The sequence below is a fragment of the Leucopleurus acutus genome (assembly GCF_964270905.1).
Source record: "Leucopleurus acutus genome assembly, chromosome: X".
Lineage (NCBI taxonomy): Eukaryota > Metazoa > Chordata > Mammalia > Artiodactyla > Delphinidae > Leucopleurus > Leucopleurus acutus.
Window position 1 is genome coordinate 60,669,187 of NC_139148.1, and position 21,423 is coordinate 60,690,609.

The 21,423-nt window shown below is 53.7% G+C and overlaps 1 protein-coding gene across 4 annotated transcripts; it reads left to right on the forward strand.

Moving 5' to 3' along the window:
* Positions 1-1,868: 1,868 nt before the first annotated feature.
* On the forward strand, positions 1,869-20,238 carry NLGN3 (neuroligin 3; the record flags this gene model as incomplete). Of its 4 annotated transcripts, XM_082864509.1 has the most annotated exons (7): positions 1,869-2,325; positions 2,961-3,020; positions 6,972-7,031; positions 8,744-8,893; positions 15,014-15,199; positions 17,741-18,530; positions 19,395-20,238. In XM_082864509.1, 7 exons carry the CDS (start codon positions 1,869-1,871, stop codon positions 20,236-20,238), a joined length of 2,547 nt encoding a protein of 848 aa, XP_082720635.1. The 4 variants fall into 4 exon arrangements, with proteins under 4 accessions (XP_082720635.1, XP_082720636.1, XP_082720637.1 ...); XM_082864510.1 differs by lacking the exon at positions 2,961-3,020; XM_082864511.1 differs by lacking the exons at positions 2,961-3,020; positions 6,972-7,031.
* Positions 20,239-21,423: the final 1,185 nt, after the last annotated feature.

Genomic DNA, 21,423 nt, shown 5'->3' on the forward strand with positions numbered 1-21,423 from the left:
CACACACACACACACACACACACACACACACACACTCCCTCCTGCCCCACCTCCCTACTCTTACCCCTTCCTTCCCCGTCCCCTCCTCCCCTCCACCCGGGTGCATTCTGGGCAGCGTCTGGGATCTAACCACCCATACTTTGCTCCCCTTTTCCTCCGAGCCCCCACCCCTTTAGTCGCTTTGCCCGCCCTCCCTCCTCCTCCTCCTTTTTCTCTTTCCCTCTCTCTCCCTCTCCCTCTCTCTCTCTCTCTCTCTCTCTCTCTCTCTCTCTCTCTCTCTCACACACACACACACACACACACACACACACACACACACACACCACACACACACACACACACACACACGACACACACACACACACACACACACACACACACACACACACACATTCTCATTCCTCTCTCTCGGTGGCGGCCGATTGCCGGGCGTTCCCAATCTCCCTCCCCCCACCCCTTCAGCCAGTTCTTAAAGGAGCAGGCCCACAATCTTGGAAGGCGGGAGAAATAGGGGGAAGCTAAATTGTGTGTGTGTGTGTGTCCATGCGGAAGTGTCTGTGTGTGCCTGTGTATATATGTTGACTGTACAACTGTTTTGTCAGAAGGCCTGTGTGCCTCGAGTGTGTTGCTGTTTCTGTTCCTGTCTCCACCTATGTGTCACCATTATGCTGCATGTGTCTCTGGATATTTACCTATGCGATGTGTGTGTGATTATGTTTCAGTAAGTCTCTGCGTGTGTCTCTGAATGTATCTCTCTGTGAGTCTCTGGCTCTGTGAAGCTCTCTGTCTCAGAATGTGAGACTATATGAGGCGATCTCTGTGGGTTTGGATTGTATGTCTCTGTGAGTGAACATCACGGTGTCTGTGGTCCCGGCTTGCTCTCTCACTCCCTCTTTGAGTGTTTGTGAGTTTATTTCTATGAGTCTCTGAGTGTGTGTCCCCCGCACTCTGCTGTTTATTTTACACTGGCTGAGCATCAACAATGCCTAGGGTGCTAGGCAGAACGCTTTCTGCCTCAGTCTCTGGCACCCCATGTGAATTAGAGATAGCTGACAGAAAGGACCAAGGCTTAAGGATGTGGGAGCAGTGAGGGCTTTGAGAAATGTACAGGAGGGTCTGGGGACTCTGGTGAATGGCTGTCCTGCCCCCTGCCCTGCCAGAGGGAGACGGGGTCTCTCTGGGGGCCCCTTTGCCTATCTGCTGTGTTCCCTTCTTCTGCCTTAGTCCCGGAGTGAGGTTCACAATCCTACCGTCTCCTGAGGTTGAGGTCCCTGTGTGGGGTCATGGGTCTTGGGGGGCTAGGAGCTCAGTGTCCACGCAGCGTGCCCAGCTCCATTTCCTGTTCTCCCATCGCCTGCTACCATATGCTACTCTGGTTCCAGCTGACCCCGATGAGCTCCATTGGCTGAGGAGTTGAAGTCGGGGACTGGCAACTTGCAGTGGCAACAATTGTCAATCTGTCGACCCCCTTGGCTTTTCCAACCATGGCCCGGACACAGCAAATGGCTCTGACTGGCAGTGGAGATCGTCTGAGGGTCCCTGGAACCCTGGGCATGGGAAACCTCTCCTAACTGTAGGAGAGTAGCCCAAGAGCAGCAGGGCCCCAAAGACCCACTCCATAGCCCTCCGCGACCATCTTGGATGACGCATACTTCCCTCTTTCCACAGGCCTGTCTGGCCCTGAGGGAGTTCCCTTTCTGAAGCTGTGGTGCTCGGAAGACCTGCTCTCTACGTTGCCGGGCACCTGTAGGTGTCCCTCGAGAGCTCAGTTTTGAGGTTCAAGTCAGTGTGGCCATGAAGGGGCTGCCTATTGGGCTGATGCTGTGACCCCGGAGTCTGCCTTTCCTGCCAGTCCCCCGGCCCGGAACATGTGGCTGCGGCTTGGCCTGCCCTCGCTGTCCCTGAGCCCCAAGCCCACAGTTGGCCGGAGCCTGTGCCTCACCCTGTGGTTCCTGAGCTTGGTGCTGAGGGCCAGTACCCAGGCCCCAGCACCCACAGTCAATACTCACTTTGGGAAGCTAAGGGGTGCCCGGGTACCATTGCCCAGTGAGATCCTGGGGCCTGTGGACCAATACCTTGGGGTGCCCTACGCAGCCCCCCCCATCGGCGAGAAACGTTTCCTGCCCCCTGAACCACCCCCATCCTGGTCGGGCATCCGGAACGCCACACACTTTCCCCCAGTGTGCCCCCAGAACATCCACACAGCTGTGCCCGAAGTCATGCTCCCTGTCTGGTTCACGGCCAACTTGGATATCGTCGCTACTTACATTCAGGAGCCCAACGAAGACTGCCTCTACCTGAACGTCTATGTGCCCACGGAGGATGGTGAGTGCGGCCAGGCACTGTGCCCTCCTTGCCTCCCACCCGCCCCGCTGTGTTTGTGGCTGGCATGTGGTGGTGTGCCCTGCTGCATGCATCTGTCTGTCTGTGAAAATGCTTCTAACCATCACTCTGCTTGGCCTCCCCCTTCCTCCTCCCTGTTCTTTCCTCTCCCAGCATTGTCTGAGCTCCCATGTGTGAGTGACACTGTTACCAGGAGGGGCCTGGCCAGGCCTGAGAGCTTTGACAGGTCTAGGGCCAGGTGATGGATGGGGGTTCCCTGGGGGAGTATGGGTCACTGCTGGCAGCTGCCCGCGGGAGGATGCTGGTGCCACCAGGCCCCCCTGTTGCCATTCCACCTGCTCGGAGAGGTGGTAGGTGTGTGTGGCCAAGGGAGCTGGGTGTGTGAGGGGGGCAGGGGGCAAGCCTGGTGGGCAGTGCTCAGGTGCCTCCTCTTTCACTAGCTGATGCCTCCTCCCGCGGGGGTCACACTAAGGTAAGTGACAGAAGCAAGGAGATGGTGGGACAGGCTCTCTGCCACGTGCCGCCTGCAGAGCAGCTCTTGGGGCCTGGGGGGGTGCGGGTGCATGCCCCTGGGCAGAGGCCTCCTGTTATTTTTTAGTTTTTTATTCATTTTACAGTAAAGCGGATTTCCAAGGAATGCGCCCGAAAGCCCAACAAGAAAATTTGTAGGAAAGGAGGTAGGTAGCGAGCCGGCGGGGAGGGAGAGAGAGAGAGAGGGAGGGCTGCCTGCCCACCTGCCCTTGCCCCCGAGGACCCAGCCTTCCTTCAAGTAGCCCAGGCTCAGGGGGCGGCCGGTGACAAGCATAAGCTCCCTCTCGTCCGAGGGCCCCGGCTGCTCTTCAGGGAGGCTCTGGTGGCCTAAGGCAGGTCCAGAGCAGAAGCAGCAACCCCATTTCTTCCAACCTTCCCAGCCCCAAAGTCCACCCTAAAGTGTGTGCCAAAGACAGAGCCAGTGGTTCCCTCTGGGACACCTCAGGAGAAACTCTAAGCCGCCAAGATGGAGCCAGAGGCTCTGACCTTTGCCAGGTGAGGGAGCCACCAGCTCATCCTTCCGTGCTCTTTCCCGGATTGAAAGTCGAGAGTCAACTCTCCAGCCGTGGAGCTTAGACCAAACTGTAGCCAAGTGTAGCAGCCCTGCCCACCCCCCCACCCCCGCCCACCACCTCTGGCCAGGGCCTAGCTGAGTGACCCGGGCTAGCCTGGTGGCAGACCTTGGGGGTCTCCAGGAACTGTGCACTCTGAAGGAGGCACGGGATCCCGAATTGCAAACTGACCCTCTTTCCAGGAGGAATCTGTCACCCTCCACCCGTGTAATAATTCTTCCTGTTCAAATACCACTTTATGTTTTCTGCAAAGCGCTTGCATACTTACCTCAGAAAATCCCCCCCTCCCACTTCTGTGGAAGCTTATGAGGCAGGAATTGGTATCCCAATTTTACAGATGAGGAAACAGGCCCAGGGGAGTGACTTGCTGCTGCTCAGGGCCCCGTCGCTGGTCTGTGGCAGGGCCTGGACCATAACCTGGGTCTCTTGACCCTCAGGGCCGTGTTCTTTCCACTGTAGCATGCGAGGCAACTCCCATCTGGTCCTTCCCACCTCCCCTACTCTGAAACAAATGGTGAAATGTGGATGGGTTGAACCGAATTGGAAACAGTAAGACTAAGGAACAAGTGGAAAAGCACAGCCTGGTCCCTACAACCCTTTGGCAAGCTTGGAGTTTGTTTTCCTTTGAAATCATAGGGCGGGGTTCCCCCAAGTGGGGTCGTCAGGATTCCTGGGACTGAGCGCCCCCTACTAAGTAAGAATCTCTGCGGGCAGAGCCCGGCGATCTGCCTGTTGCACTTTTGATGCTCACTGAAGCTTTGAGTGAGGTCTGCTGCCCTGGGGATAAGCGTTACACCACCTCCCCACACCCAGCCCAGGACCTCACACTCAGAAGGCAATCAGTAAACATGTTTTTGCACGAATGAAGACGCATTGCGGTGCCGCAGAAAGAGTATGGGTCTGGGAGCCACAAGCCTGACCGAGTCCCAGCTCTGCTGCTCACTCACAGTGAAACCTTAGACAAGTCTTTTCCTTTGAGAACCTCTGTTTCTGCATCTGAAGGTGGTAGGGGACTATTCTGGTCTTAACATTCCATTAACGTATAAAAGATTTCAGGAAGAGGGTCTCTTAAACCTGCTGCTACTAGTTACTTGCTTACTTGGGTGCAGGGTGGCGGAGGGGGAGGCGATGACATTAACCATTTCCTAAGAGCAATGATCCCCCAGGGCACCAGTAAGAGCCTAGGGCAGTCCAGTCCAGTCCAGTCCTGAGAGTTTGGCTAGAGAGCCAACTGGACGCTCCAGTCAAGTTCAAACACTTACCAATCGTGATTGTTGACTATGGGCAAGGTCACGTGCTAGGTGCTGTTGGGATGTGGAGGGATACGAGGTGGAGGAAAGATTTAGAAATAACTGAAGACCTGATCGCTACTCTGAGGAAACTCCTAGCCTAGCACTGAAACTCAGCTGGTTTAGCTAAGCCCCACAGGCCGAGCTGGGAAGTGGGTTCCAGACAGCGTGGGAGAGGGCATCTGGTCATTTAGCTGCTCAAATGAGTTCCCTATCCAGGGCCTGTTGGCCATTTGGAACAGACTTTAAAAGTCTGCCTCTCGGGGGAGACCCGTCCCCAGAGGTGGTTAGGGTTGTGATGTGTGCAGGGCAGGCAGGGCTGGCCTGGCTGGGCTCCTGCCGCAGCACAGTGTTGGGCTGGGGGACGGTGGTCGAGCTGGCCCGGGGGTGGGGGACAGGCCTGGCAGCAAGGAGTTGCTCAGCGAGTGCTAAGCTGAGGGAGCAAAGGCATCTGTAAGGAGGAGGCTGGGACAAGGCAGCAACCCAGGGACATTCCCAGAGGGGGGCAAACGGGATGCATCTTCTAAGTTGGGGTCCAGGGGAAGCGAAGGATTTCTTGGGGAAGATAGGCCCTGTCCCCCAACCTCCACCCCCATCAAGTTGGAGGGAATTCATGTTTAGGGATGGGTGATTCCTTGCCGTTCGGGGGCCGTCTGCTGTGTGGGTGGTGACGCCCCATGTCCCACAGGGTTTCTGAGGGCAGCACCGTCGTCGTCAGGTGTTAAGAGGGTAGGCGCCACGGGAGGTTCGGGAAGCCGGAGGCAGTTTCTGCCCCTCAGGCTGGGCTCTTGCCCTGGTTGAAAAGCCATTTTGTAATTGGAGGGCGGCTCCTGTTGTGATTAATAGCTGTAAGGGAACCCAGACCAGCTGAGAAAGAGGGCTATTTGCTGCCTCCAGGCCGAGAGTATCTGACGTCTTAGACAAGAGGATAAGCCCTGGGATGCCAACAGAATGACCTCCGTTTCTACACACTGACAAGCACCCAGGCGGTGGGTCCTCTTTCTCAAAGCCGTTCTCATGATGAACTTCTCACCTCCTTAGAATGAGAAGGAGAATTGGGGATAGCTCACCCAGGCCCTAAACGTCTCTCTTCTCTCCTCGGGTCTCTTCTTTTCTCTCCTTCCCTCCCCTCCCCTCCACCCCACCCCATGCTCCACCTCTTTCTTGACTTATTTTTTCCCTTCCCTTTCCCCCGTCCCAGAAAGGTGGCATGGTGCAGTGGAAAGACCATGGGCTTTGGAATCAAGCAGACCTGGGTTTGGATCTCACCTCTAGCACTTCCTAGCTGTGCAATCTTAAGCAAGTCACTTTGCCTCTCTGAACCTCAGTTTCCCCATCAGTGAAACAGGAATAAAGATAGTCCCTCCCTCAGTGGGGTGTAAGGATCAGACAGTAAGGCAGAAGTAGAGTGTCTGGCACATGGTAACCATTCGGTACATGGTAGGAGCTGCTACCATTATTCCTATCTCTGTTTTTTCTCTCTCTCTCCCCCTCTCTCTCTTTCTCTCTCTCTCATGTCCCTTTTCTCCTTTTCCCCTTCCTTCTCTCCCTCCCTCCCTCTCTGGCTCTCTTTCGATCTCAGAGCAATGCTTGCTGCTCTCAGGCCTGGTTCCTGTGGGCAGGAACCCCATTTGCCATTACCCAGAGCAGGCCCCAGTGAGGAAGACCGGAGGGAAAGCTTCATCTCCCATTTTCTCCTGTGGGAATCAGGGTCAGCTGAGGCCCAGCTGGAGCCTGCCCACTGGGCCCGAATAGCTCAGGGCTGGGGTCCCTGGCTCTGCCTTAACAGCTCATATCCATATCTACACGTGCTGGCGATGCCGCCTCTCACCTTTGGTGCCTGCCTCTGCTCTCCAGCTCAGCCTGCCTGTGTACACACGTGCAGCCCCTTCCACCCAGGAGAAGTCCTTCCCCTGAGTGGGCCTCTGGCTCTGTGCCCTGGCCCACCTGCTGCCACCTCCTTCCTAACTGGGAAGGTGGTTGGTTGAGACAGGCTGTTGGGGACAGAGAGGCACAGGGAGGCCAGCACAGCAGGGGCCTTGCAACACTGTCATCCTGATGAAGGTCTGGGCCTCAGCCCACCCATTCCCTCAGTTCTTGCCATCCCTCCTGCCTGTCCTGGGCCCAGGCCCAGAGCTGGCTTGCTGGGCCACACTGCAGTCATGCTGTTTTTGAATTCTCTCTCTGTTTTGTTCTCTGTTCTGTGCTGTTGTGTCTCCCCGTGTCTGGTCCCCAGGATCCGGCGCTAAGAAACAGGGCGAGGACTTAGCGGATAATGACGGGGATGAAGATGAAGGTATTTGGGGGCTGCAGGGCGTGGCGGCTGGTGCATGGCACAGAGCCCCTCCCCCTCTCGATGGGGAGAAGCCCCGTCTGTCTGTCTGTCCGTCCGTTGGTGTGTTTCTGTTCCTGTATGAGGCCGTTGGGCTGTTCATCCATCTTTGGCCTGGTCGGCCACTGGGAGTTCCAGGGTGATGGACACGGCTGGCGGGAACAGGGCACCACGAGCAGAGCCATGGGGAGGGCATCCTCCTCGCCCCGGTCCCCACTGCCCAGAGACAGCTTCCTCCCCCATCTTCTGTGGTTCACGGGCACCTGCCCCTACTGAGCAGCAGCGAGAGTGGAGAGAAAGCAGGACTGAGGGGGGCGGGGGCGAGGAGAGGCACAGAGGAAACGGAATGGCGAGGAACCCCTGTGTTTCTGCGGGGAGGCTGGCTCCTGGAAGAGGGGCCCAGCAGGATGCTGAACTGAGGAGTGAGGCAGTGACAACCACAGGGCCTGGGGAACAGCGCCACCTAGAACCTCCTTGGCCTTCACCCAGAAAGAGAGAGATGGCCTCAGGGCCAGGGGCTGCATTAGGTTCAGGACAGGGCCACAAGGACTGGGCCAAAGCACCGGGCTGAGGCCAGGACGCCACAGCCCGGTCAGCGGATGGCATAAGATCCTTGGGTGACGGTTGAACCAGTCTTCCTTCCTCCTCAGGAAAACAGGTTGTGTTTGCTCGGCAGCAGAGAGCATTCCCTTCTACCTCCACGCCCCAGACCTGGCCTGGGGGCCACACAGCTCAGGGGGGCCCACTGGTGGCTGGTAGGGCTGTGCCGGTGCGGCAGAGTGTGGTCCAGCTCACAGGCCGAGAGGCTTCAGGTCGAGGTGATCAGGCTGGGAGCCTTCTCGTGGCCGCCCAGCCCAGTCGCCGCACTGCTCGGGTCTTGGGAGCAGCCGCTTAAAGGTCTCTCGTTGAGTGGCCTCTGCGGAGGCTCCATCTTCATCTTAAAGCTGCCTGGGGGCAGGCTCTCTCATCCTTAGTTCTGCCCTCACCTCTTCCCCATCCCCAGTGTTTCCAGTTAAGTCTTCCTGATGCCCGGGGAGAATGGGGTAAACGAGCACGTGGCTGAGAAACCATGTCAGTGAGGTTCTCCCCGCCACAACACACACACCCCATCTCTGCCATTCACTCCCCTGTCCCCACATTCTCCCTTGTTCTCTTCCTGTGCCACCCCCTATTCCCGCCCCTCTTGTCTCTGTCTGCACTGGGGGGCCAGCTGCTGCCAATGGCCGTATTTCCATGTAACTGGTCTAGTCCTGGGGGTTTCAGGGCTCCCCAGCCCCTGCTCTCTAAAGCCATGTCAGGTCCCAGGACTCCTGGGTGCCCGGGGCAGGGACTCACTGATCCAGCTAAGGGACCTGCCCTTTCTCTTCCTCCCTCCCCCTGTCCCCCAGGGCCCAGCCACGGCCTCTGTAGACCTAGCTGTATCAGGAACGCCTAGCTGCCTTCTACTGGGAGGCACTTGAAACCAGAGTCTTTAAAAGCATCACTGACGTCCAACTTTCTCTGGCTGATGCTCAAGCTCTGGGCTGAACAGCCCCATGAGTCCTGCCCTCAGAGATGGCGGTGGTGTCCTGGCACCTGGGATAGCTTTGCTGCCCACACCCCCCCACCCAGGGCTGGCGGGGGTGGGGGAGGAAGGGCAGCCTACCCAGCCTGTGTCTCACCCCTTCTCCTTGCAGACATCCGGGACAGTGGCGCTAAGCCTGTCATGGTCTACATCCATGGAGGCTCTTACATGGAAGGGACAGGCAACATGATTGACGGCAGCGTCCTGGCCAGTTATGGCAACGTCATCGTCATCACCCTCAACTATCGGGTTGGAGTGCTAGGTATGGTTCCCTGCTGGGTGCCTAGAAGGAAGCCTGGGTTCTCAAGGAGGGAGGAAAGAAAGCTGAGGAGCTGAGAACAGGCCTCCTTGGTTCTCTAGCTGGTGCTAATGACCATGGCCACAATGTTGTTATCCCATAGCCCCTACCCAACTGCCCGGGGCTTCCCCACAGTGTCCCTAGGCCCGTTCCTGGAATGTTGAGATGCCACTGGAAACTCAATTCAAACTTCACACCTTCTCTTAGGTCTCCAGCCAGGTCTCTGGTTCCAGACTTTTGCCTGGCTGAGTTTTGTAGAGTCGATTCATTTTCTGGTGTCCTAGCCTCATCCCGACCCACCCACCCCACATCCCTAAACACCCCACACATGCACAGATACTCCTTCTAGCCAATCACATATCCACACACCCACGTACTCTCACATGTCCACCGTCCATGCTGCCCACATCCACCAGCATGCATCTATTTCTCGCTCACCCCCCCAAACACTCATACATACCCATACACATACAGACCCCGACATCTACATCTACAGACCCCCTCACATATATGCACATTCCCCCACCACTCCATACACACTGCACGCGTATAGTCTCCCTGATGCACATATCCACATACCCAGGTGCCTCTCTACACTCCACATCCACACCGCACGTCTACACAGATTTCTCTCACCTTCCATGGACGCGTACACACACATACGTTCCCATGTATCTCTCCCTCCGCATCGCTGTATCCACATCTGTGCCCACATACACCACAAGTGCCCCCACGCTCACGCTTTCCTCTACCCCCATAATACACTCTACACAAAGACCCACACCCTGCACGTCCACATCCGCGCACAAGCCCCACATATATGTACCTTAAATGTACACAAATGTTCCTTCCACACATACACGGGCAGATCCACGTCCCCCTACACACCCCACTTCCACCTCTCCTCCAACAGCCACACACACACGTATGTCCCTCACCTTCCCTACACAAACATGAACCAGCGTTCCCCTCCCTACACATGTGGGAGCCATACCTGCACGTCCACACCTCCCCAGCCCATAGTACACAGATACTACGCACGTACCCCTCATATCCCTGCTTCCACATCTACGTACACATCCCATGCACTACGCTTACACATCCCCCCTTATACACACACCCACAGACCCCGATACACGTACCCGTATCACATACACACACACACTCTTCCTATACACATCTGGCATATATATGTCCAATACATACATATTATATATTCCTACCCCACGAATATACACGCATCCATATCCCCACACCTGGTCATCTATATCCATACACACATACACACTCACGCACACCCCACACTTACATATCCCACATACACACATTGCACATTTATTCTACTCTCTCCACACATACATCCCCATACACTCCCATCCATTACACCATCTTCCTCCCACACACACACACTTACTTCCCAAATACCTCCTGATACACACCCATATCCCCTTCCCCACACATACTCTGTCACCCACATGGTTATTTTGGTGATTTACGCTGCCCCTCTACCCTGTGCCTTCCTTGGTAACTGTTAATGCCTAACTGTGGCCAAGGTCTTGAGGTAAACAAGTGCCTCAGAGAGGGCGACCAAGCACACACGGCCTTGCTCCCTTTCGGATGCTCACCCAGGCCTCTGAGGGCACACGCGGCCCCATAGCCCTGGAGTGGCACAAAGAAGCCAACTTCCTGCCCGGAAGGCTGGGGTCCTGAGTCCCAGTGGCTGTCTGGGCTGTTTCTCAGGTCTGCAGGCCTGGGTGCTGAACGAGCAATTAGGCACGGCTTACTCCAGGGCTTGTCGGCTGACAGGACCCTATTTTAATTTGCTTTTGAGTATGTGGCTTTGGCAGTTGGCATCCCAGAGGCCCCAGAAATGCGTTTCACTTCTGGGTGCATCCACGTACACGGAAAGGCAATCTTCTCTTGACTACCCCTTAATACTATGTGGGATAGCAAGACACCTTCTGGGGGTTCAGATGAGAGAAATGATATTCCCAGAAAAAAGTGGAGCCTGCATTCCCTTCAGCGGCATCTGGATGCTGGGTGTGACATATGCAGGGCGTCTCCCTGGCCTCTCCACAGTCTAGTGGGCTTTGGGTTTCATGGTTCTGCCACTGCTCCTCTGTCTCTCTGAGTTGCCACAGACATCATGGCAAGGCTCTGTTCTGTAAGCTGTTCTGTCCTGTTGAGAAAGGGGATCTGAGTCTCTGATAGTAAAAATGGTACCATGAAGGTGGCTGCAAACCCACACGCTTGGGCTGCATAGTTCCTGAAGAGTAATGCGTATACCAACGTAATCACACACAGATACACAGGCACAAGTGCATGGTTGTTGAAGGCCAGAAGTAACTGTGTTACTTTATTTTCTAAATGAGGGTGACAGGAAATATTCAACTCGGTTGCTTTTAAAAATTATCAACACAAAGCTCCAGTCTCTAAGGATCAATGGAAAGCACGGAGAATACTAAGAATATGCTTCAGTTCCAAATGATCGGACCAGGTAGGAATGAAAGAAAAAAGAGAGTGGAGCATCGGGGGAGAAGAGAGGAGAAAACAAGGAAGAGAAGGAAAGGACGGGAAAGAGAAAGAGGATACGAGTGACACACAGAAAGGAGGCGGAAAGGAGACAGAGGAGAGACTCAAGATTTGAAGTGTCAGTTGGGAGCTGTGGGCTTCACGGAAGGCTATTATTGCTGGCGAGCGCTCCCTATGATATCCTGATTTGCTGATTACTTCACAACCCTTCAATTGCTCTAATCTTTAAGCTTGTATATCAGAAGTTCTTAATCTTTTGGGGAGTCTTGGACCCCTTTGAAATTCTGATGAAAGCTATGGACTCTTCCCCCAAAAATGCATGTGTGTGCACACACACACACACAGAAGTTATTTCATGGATCCCGCTGAAACTCATCCACGGAATTCAGGTTAAAAGACCCCACCACCACCACCTTATAACCTCCTCTCGTTTGGATAACCAGAACAGCACATCTCGGGGTAGGATTTTTATTCTTTGAGCTTAAATAGTTAATGATCAAACTAATATTACCCAAACCTCAGAAGGAGCCATAAACTGAGATTTGGCCAGAAGTTCCCCACCACTTCCTGTGTACCCTTTAGTGCCTGCTCTGGAACACAAATGTAATCAATAAGCCGCTGATTGGATTCTGGGTACATTCAAGATGTTTTTGTCTCTTGGCGCCAGATTTAGAACACGGGTCTGTCTCTGAATCTTGGGGATTTTGCTGTAGAGCTGAGGCTCTGTTGTTTTGTTTCCCAAAACATCCCAGAACAGGTGGCCAGTTTTGGACCTCAATTATATGCATTCATTCACCCTCCCTCCCATCAGCTTCTCTGAGCCCTGAGCCCAAGCAGACGGTTTCCTCCAAGGTGCTTCTTTAGACATCTTGGTGATTCATGTATTTGGAGAATGTCACAGGCTATTCCATGGATCCCATCCAAGGCAGAGGGGTAGCTATAATCGGAGAAGCCCCCACTGGGCTTGAGACCAACAAAAGAAAGGGACCCCAGCAGGATACAGGACGTGGATATCCCTGGGGCTGAGGAAGTAGGGGCTTGCCGAGTTTTATTCTGGATTTCAGAATTTAATCCTACATTCTTGCTCAGGTACCCTTCAGGCAAACTGAAAACCTGATAAATGTCAAGCCTTGGGTGACACAGATACCTGGTTTTGATACAATGTGCCAGATTCCCCTGTCTTCTGTTGACAAGCAGCTTACCATGCACTGCAGTATAAACTTGGGCCCAGGGAGACTGGCTCAGATTTGCTCTAACAGTTTATGGAGTTTGGTGTTTCAGCCCTCATTCTCACATGGTTTCTGTGGGTGACTGAGTTACTGGGGAGCTAGTAGCGAGTGATCGCTCTCCCAGACTGACAGGTTTTTGTGTGCTTGTGGTCGGCGACGTTTTCTGTATCATCCGCCTGAGCCTGTTGGATAGAGCACTTCAAGCAGGACGCTTGTAGTAGGATGGTTGGCATGACGTCATCCACAGGCTTCAGTGCCTCTTATCCTGAGGTTTGTGTGATCTGAGGGAGCAGAGAGTGATGGTCAAATCCTCCACCCAGCCCTTTCAGACCTTTGTTTCTAACCCAGGGAATTGGTACATGTTGGAGAAATCTACTGCATCCAAATGCAGGCTCTTCATGCTGGTTAGGACAGACATATTTGACACATTTCACTGAACGATACCTTGGCAAAGACCGAAGCCAAGTCTGCTATTGCGAAAATAAGAGGAAAGGGAGAGAGAAAACGGGGGAAGGAGAGAGGAGGGAGAGAGGACAGGCAGGCTAAGAGAAACACATAGTGATTTTTGCTGGAGGGTCGCAAGGCTTGGACAGCCGGGATGGATCTTGGTCAGCATACTTTAAGACTTGCAGGAGCAACTTCAGCTTGTGAACGAGCCAGGCAAAGGAGAAGCTGGTTCTCTTGTCTAGAGGAACAAGAGCTCCTCCGTTCATCCTCATTCAGGCTTTCTCTAATTCCTTCTCATTTCCTCATCGGGAACCTGGGGCTAAAGAGGGCTTGTGACTAGGTCCTGGGAGGAATAACTAAGTACTTTACATACTTAATTGCACCAAAGGTAAATTAATAACACACTTGAAGAGGGTGAAATGAGCTCTTTTACAGAAACTAGAAACAAAAGGACTCAAGAAAGACAGTGATGGGGTCTTGTCCCTGCCTGAGTCTGTTTAAGGTCAGCTTCTGCCCGTGGACTACCAGGACCGTCAGAGAACTCTCTGTGAGCTGAGGGAGCCTCCTCAAACATGGCCTCCCACAAAGTTGATCTCAGGGGCTACAAATGAGCTTTTAACTGTGGGGTCAAAAAATACTCACCCAGGTATAGGTTTCCAATGTGTAGGAGCACCACAGCTACCCACTTGGAAAGGACCTTTCTGAAAGCCTAGGGCAGGAGAAGATAGAGCCTTCCAAGGAGACTAAGGATCAGGGAAGAGAGAAAAAATGAAGCAGCAAGATCAGACTAAAATGGAAGCAGGGTGGGGGGGAATATAGGACATCTCTGTGGGATAGCCAGCAGGTGGGCGGGAAGGTAGTTGCCATGGCAACAAGTCTCCACAGCAGCAAATCCCAGCAGGTGGGTGGGAAGGTAGTCTCCATGGTGACATGTCTCCTCAGCAGCAAATCCCAGTGGGTGGGCAGGAAGACCTGTTTCTGTGGTAACCGCACTGCACTGACTTCCCCATTTCTCCACTAGAGGAAAAAGATGGTCTAACCCAGTGGTTTTCCAACTTTAGCAGGCATCAGAATTACCTGGAGAGCTTGTTAAACACACGGATTGCTGGGCCCCATCCCCGGAGTTTCCGATTCATTAGGTCTTGGAGGAGGGGGAAGTGAGGACCTGCCGTGAGAATGAAGAGAAGGGGGCATCCGAGACCCTGGAAGGAAGTGGAAATGGATGAACTTGGACAGGAGGGGCAAGGAAGGCTTAGGAATTGTAGCCTCTTGGGATCTTCACTTCCTCCAGAGAGAGAAGGATGGGGAACGAGAAGTAACTATAGATGTGTAATGTGCTGAGCATATTCGAGATGCTTATGTTCATTTTATCCTTGTTACAACCCTTTGAAGTATTTTATCCCCATTTTACAGAAGAGGAAACTAGAGCCCAGAGATTCTCAATAACTTGCCTAAAGCTACATGGCCAGTAAGTGGTAGAGCCAGGACTCAAACCAAACTGACTCCAGGGTCCCTGCTCTTTCCACTCTATCTTGCCAGGTGCTAGGGTAATGTCCTGGCTGGTACATCAGGGCAGAGGATGCTGGGTCCTGGTCATTTGCAGTTCCTGCAGTTTAAGTCTCCCAGCTGGAGGCATCCCTTTTGAACGGTTTGGAGACCTCACCTTCCAAACTGGAGAATGGGTGGGAGGTAGGAAGCCGATCCTTCCTATAGTGATGGCGCTGGTCCTTGCAGAAAGGAGCAATGGTTAATGCTAGCTGGGTGGAAAGAGCTGCGCTGCATGCTCATCCTCCGTCCTCATGCCCCCAACTGTCACCGTCATCCAAATCCTCCATCCCTCCACCTTCACTGTCCTCGTGCCCTTTGTTGAATCCAGGTTTCCTGAGCACTGGCGATCAGGCTGCCAAGGGCAACTATGGGCTCCTTGACCAAATCCAGGCCCTCCGCTGGGTGAGCGAGAATATCGCCTTCTTCGGTGGTGATCCCCGCCGTATCACCGTCTTTGGCTCAGGCATTGGCGCGTCCTGTGTCAGCCTCCTCACGCTGTCGCATCACTCTGAGGGTGAGTAGCTCTTGGAACGAAACAGGAACTAGACAAGTGCTGGCCGCCGACCCTGAGCCCCAGTCCCTCCAGGCTCCAGGGTACCCAATTCCATGTCCCAGGAGCATCCAGGGGAGTCAGCAGCCCTCACCTGCCAGCTCGGTGTCCCTTTGGGGAGAAGTGGAAGGGAAATGTTTCTCGAGGGGAAGATGTAATTCTCCCACTGTGAGAGAGGGAAGGAGAGAATCCCATTTACATCTTGAGAAAGGAATGTTCTCCTGATGTGGGAGTCTTATTGAGGAGCGTGGGAGTAGAATGTCTCTCTCTGAAGGACAACGGCTCTTTTTGGGCGGGGGCGGGGGGGGGAAATCTTTCCGTGTGGGAAGGACACATGACTTCGGGTAGAGCTCTAGAGTGGAAATTAGTTTTTAGGTGTAAGAGACATTCTCTGCCTTTCTCGCTGAACAAATCTGTGCAAGACGGGAACTGCCCTTGACGGGGGTGGGGGGGTGGGGGTGGGGGTGGGGGTGGGGCAGAGATGGGACCGAAGTGAGGATTACAAACCTGCGGGTGGGCTTTGCCTGAGGGATGTCGAGCTCTTATCAGACTCCAGACCAGACCTCTCCCGCCCCCGGGCTGTTCAGCCCCCTCTAAGGGAGACTCATTTTTAGCCCGAAGGGAAACCTCTCTCCTTGCTGTGGGTCCCCCTGCCAGTGACCCTTCCAAGGGGGCCAAATAGGGCCTTTTTTTTGCTCAGCAGGAAGTGTTCTCTTCATTCTCTTCACCTCTGGACTATAAGAGCCCTTTCTACCTCTGAGAGGCAAAGATGAGCTTCTCACAAAGAAGAGATCTTCCCAAAATAAGTGTCTTTCTCCAAGATAAGGAAGGCCGTAAGAGAGGACAGAGTTTATTACTGAAATCAACCTTATGAGTTAGTGATATTCTAACAGAAAGACTTGCAGTCTCTCTTTGAAGAAGGCCTGTCTTTCTGAAGGAGAAAAATCACCTTCTCTGACCTAGAAATTCTGTCTCTATCCCTCCAGGGACTCCATGAGGGGAGACTAAGGTGGGATGTAGGGAATGTCGGATGTACATCCCTCCTTTAGAATATGTTTCTAGGTGACAGTACAGGAACGGGAATTCCTTTTTTCCACCAAGGAGGGTGAAGTGACTAGTTGTGAGGGTGCCTCTGTTTGGAAAGAGGAACGGTGCCTCCTCTGATTAGGGACTATTTCCCTGGGAGAAGGCCTTTCTTGGTGTGCTGCTATTCTCTGTCTCATAGGGGGCCTGTGTCCCTGGAGACCTGGCTGCTTTTAAGATTTATTCTCTTGGGACTTCCCCAGTGATCCAGAGGTTAAGACTTTGCCGTCCAGTGTATGGGGTGCAGGTTTGATCCCTGGTCCAGGAGCTAAGATCCCACATGCCTCCTGGCCAAAAAACCAAAACAGAAAACAGAAGCAATATTGTAACAAATTCAATAAAGACTTTTTTTTAAAAAAAATCTAAAAAAAAAAGATTTATTCTCTCTGTTTTTCTGTAACCGATTAATGGAGAATAATCTTTCAAAAAGTGAGGCTCACTTAAGTACTCATCTATATTTCTCTCCCTCTCTTTTTCACCCATGCAAACTCCCTTTCTCTCTCTCTCTCTCTCTCTCTTTTTTTTTTTTTGGCCGCACCATGCGGCATGCAGGATCTTAGTTCCCTGACCAGGGATCGAACCCGTGGCCCCTGCATTGGGAGCATGGAGTCTTAACCACTGGACCACCAGGGAAGTCCCATAAACTCCCTTTCTCTTAGAGGAACAGAACTGTGCACCTGAGGGCCAGGTTCTCCCTTACTTGGGAATGTTGGGGCCAGAGAGAGAATGATACCTTTTTCCCCTAGGGGGGAAGAATCATCTACTTTTTGAGTTTGGGGGACTGGTTCCCTCTCACCTAGGGGGAAATTTGGATCTGAGGCATCAGTAGCTTCGGGAAAAGGAAAGTGTCTGTGGAGGTTACAGCCTGGGAGGGCACGTTCCCTGGAGACTTTCAGACCATAGGGCCTTTGCCCTTGGGAATCTTTCCCTAAACTCCCAGAATGTGAGGCTCTCTCCTGTCTGCATTTCTCATCTCTCATGAAAAAGACCCCTTTGTGGCGGAAGCGCCAGCTCCCTGGTGGTGTGCTGGCACAGAGCTGGGCCCAGCTGGGCAGGAAGCAAGAGGGGAAGACAAGGAGAGATAAAGAGAGGGAGCATAAGGAAGCTGATGTCTGGGACCCAAGGGGTTAATTCTTCCTGGTGTTTCCTTAACCCCCAAGTTACCAACCATCACCCAGAACAAGGAAGCAAGAAGCAGGCAGGGGATCAGTCAGGAAAGGAGCCCAACAACCCGTCCTCTGGTCCTAACCCATCATTCCAGCCGAAAGGGTTACTCGTCCTTTGCAGTCCATTCAACCCAGAGGGCAGCCTCAGTAACAAAGGAATGAGGAGGTGTTCGATCTGTCCCTCAGGGACAAGCAAGGGAGGCTTAGGCTGTGAGAGACACGACAGATCTGACCTGGTGCTGCTTATTTTCTATAGGGCTTTTCCAGAGGGCCATCATCCAAAGTGGTTCTGCTCTGTCCAGCTGGGCTGTGAACTACCAACCAGTGAAGTACACCAGCCTGCTGGCAGACAAGGTAGGCTGTAACGTGCTAGACACCGTCGACATGGTGGACTGTCTTCGGCAAAAGAGTGCCAAGGAGCTGGTAGAGCAGGACATCCAGCCTGCCCGCTACCATGTGGCCTTTGGCCCTGTGATTGACGGTGATGTCATTCCTGATGACCCGGAGATTCTCATGGAACAGGGCGAGTTCCTCAACTATGACATCATGCTAGGCGTCAACCAGGGTGAGGGGCTCAAGTTTGTGGAAGGGGTGGTGGACCCTGAAGATGGTGTCTCTGGCACTGACTTTGACTACTCAGTCTCCAACTTTGTGGACAATCTGTATGGCTATCCTGAGGGTAAGGACACCCTGCGGGAGACCATCAAGTTCATGTACACAGACTGGGCAGACCGTGACAATCCTGAGACCCGCCGTAAAACACTGGTGGCACTCTTCACTGACCACCAGTGGGTGGAGCCCTCAGTGGTGACAGCTGATCTGCACGCCCGCTATGGCTCGCCTACCTACTTCTACGCCTTCTACCATCACTGCCAGAGCCTCATGAAGCCTGCTTGGTCAGACGCAGCTCATGGGGATGAAGTACCCTACGTTTTCGGTGTCCCTATGGTAGGCCCCACTGACCTTTTCCCCTGCAACTTCTCCAAGAATGACGTTATGCTCAGTGCTGTCGTCATGACCTACTGGACCAACTTTGCCAAGACCGGGTAAGGAGAAACTGGGGTTCTTCTTTGGGACCCCAGCATGCCCTCCCCTCTGCTCCTCTATCCAAACCTCTTCCATCATCTCCCTTCCTAAGACAGTCCCCAAATCTTGATTGGTAACCCCTTCATCCCTCTTCCTATGTCCCCCTTTCTAGTCTTTCATGCCATTTCCTTCCCTTAAAAATTTTGCTGGGCTTCCCTGGTGGCACAGTGGTTGAGAGTCCGCCTGCCGATGCAGGGGACGCGGGTTCGTGCCCCGGTCCGGGAAGATCCCACATGCTGCGGAGCGGCTGGGCCCGTGAGCCATGGCCGCTGAGCCTGCGCGTCCGGAGCCTGTGCTCCACAACGGGAGAGGCCACAACAGTGAGAGGCCCACATACTGCAAAAAAAAAAAAAAAAAAAAAGTAAAAAAATTTTGTTGAGGCTCAGAACTCAGCATTAGGATTGAGCAGGAGTGAGAGTTACTGGCAGAACTATGGGATTCAAGGTTAGATGGTCGGAGACCATGTGAAGTGGGAATAAAGTACATTCAGAAAGAGCTTTTAAAGGGCGCTCAGAAAAATTGGGCAGCTGAAAAGATTGATGGGTGCTCTGTAGCTTGTGAGAAGAAGAAGCGTCCTATAGGTTGATCTCACAGGATGGGCGTAGGGAAGGATGAAATGGTTTCCATGATGTCACGGGCAATAGGAGTTCAAGGCCTGGGGACAAACAGGGGTATGGACAGAGGGAAGGACCCTGAAAAAGATGGAAACGGTGGGACATTTTGGACTGGGAAAGGGGTTTAGGGCTGGGTGTGAGAGGAAGAATCCTGGACACTTTCCTTGTCTAGGTAGAGTGGTGACCCCAGATTTCCATGTGGTATTTCAGGGATCCCAACAAGCCGGTCCCCCAGGACACCAAGTTCATTCACACCAAGGCCAACCGCTTTGAGGAAGTGGCCTGGTCCAAATACAATCCCCGAGACCAGCTCTACCTTCACATCGGCCTGAAGCCAAGGGTCCGCGATCATTACCGTGCCACTAAGGTGGCCTTTTGGAAACACCTGGTGCCCCACCTATACAACCTGCATGACATGTTCCACTACACGTCCACAACCACCAAAGTGCCACCCCCGGATACCACCCACAGCTCCCACATCACCCGCAGGCCCAATGGCAAGACCTGGAGCACCAAACGACCAGCCATCTCACCTGCCTACAGCAATGAGAATGCCCAAGGGTCCTGGAACGGGGACCAGGATGCAGGGCCGCTCCTGGTGGAGAACCCTCGTGACTACTCCACTGAATTAAGCGTCACCATCGCCGTGGGGGCCTCCCTCCTCTTCCTTAATGTCCTGGCCTTCGCTGCCCTCTACTATCGGAAGGACAAGCGGCGTCAGGAGCCCCTGCGGCAGCCCAGCCCTCAGAGGGGAGCCGGGGCTCCTGAATTGGGAGCTGCTCCGGAGGAGGAGCTGGCAGCACTGCAGCTGGGCCCCACCCACCATGAGTGTGAGGCGGGTCCCCCCCATGACACCCTGCGCCTCACTGCACTGCCCGACTACACGCTGACCCTGCGGCGCTCCCCTGATGACATCCCACTCATGACCCCCAACACTATCACTATGATCCCCAACTCCCTGGTGGGGCTGCAGACATTGCACCCCTATAACACCTTTGCCGCAGGGTTCAACAGTACCGGGCTGCCCCACTCACACTCCACCACCCGGGTATAGCTGCAGCCCAGAGCACAGCATATATCCCGGCTCTGTCCCTCCCGGATCCACGAACACACACACACACACACACACACACACACACACACACACACACACACACAGACATATATGTATACGCACGCACCCACACCCGACAGCAGACCCACCTGCACAAACATAGACAGATGTGGGCATGCACCCGCATGTGCAACAACACAAATAAGGAAGTAAACCTGAACAAACCCTTCAAGTGGGGACGCAAACAAGTCCTTGGGGAACTGAGGACCCGTGGAACAGCAGCTGAAGCCGGCTCCCCGAGCCTGACCACAGACACTACTGGGGAGCCTGAAGCACCAGCTGGACACCCCCTTGGTGCTCGCCTTCCACCTCTCTTGGAACTGCACCACCGACCAACTCCAGACTTGGGAGCTTTAAAGAGCAGAGTAGCTCTTTCTCCCCCAGACTTGGTCTTTTTTCTGGGTCTTGTTTTTGTTGATTTTTAAAAAAATTTTTGGAACAAATGCTTCTCCAACCGATGGGTGCAAAGAAGCTCTGGAAGGGAGGGCTCCAGGCCCAGGTCTCTCTGGCTCTGGAACTCCCAGTGCTCACACAATCCAACCAAGGAACATGGCCCCCAAGAAACAGGTTCCAGCAAAACCATGGGGAGAAGGAGGAAGGGGCTCTCACTGGATGGGGTTGGAGGGCCTTAGGGGGCAACTTGCCAGCCACCTCTGTATCTCTGCGGAGGGCTGCAGAGACCACAGGGTGACCTGCGTCCCCCAGAGGGCAGGAGCATCGGCCTAGCTAGACCAGGCAGGGGACTGCAAATTTGGTGAAGGAGGTTTTGTGGAGGCCATGTGATTATCGGTGCCCTGGGTACAATCTGGGTTCTGCCTCTGCCCTTGGGGTAATGCTATCAGAAGTTCGCCCCATTTTCTTTACAGAGTCTCTTTTGTGTCTGTCATTTCTCTTTCAAAAAGGTGGTGTTTTTTGTTGTTGTTGGCTTTTTTTTTTTTTTAAAGAAAAGTTCTTAAAACACTAACGGAAACCCACGGAGTTTGTCCTTTGTAAAAATTTTAAACACAGTGTCTTGATATAAAAATAAAAAATCCAGTTAGCACTCCCAACCTGCCTCCCTTGCACAGGCCTTGCCCAACAGACCTCCTGGCAGGGCGCCTCCCTCTGCATCCTGTGCCTTTAAGC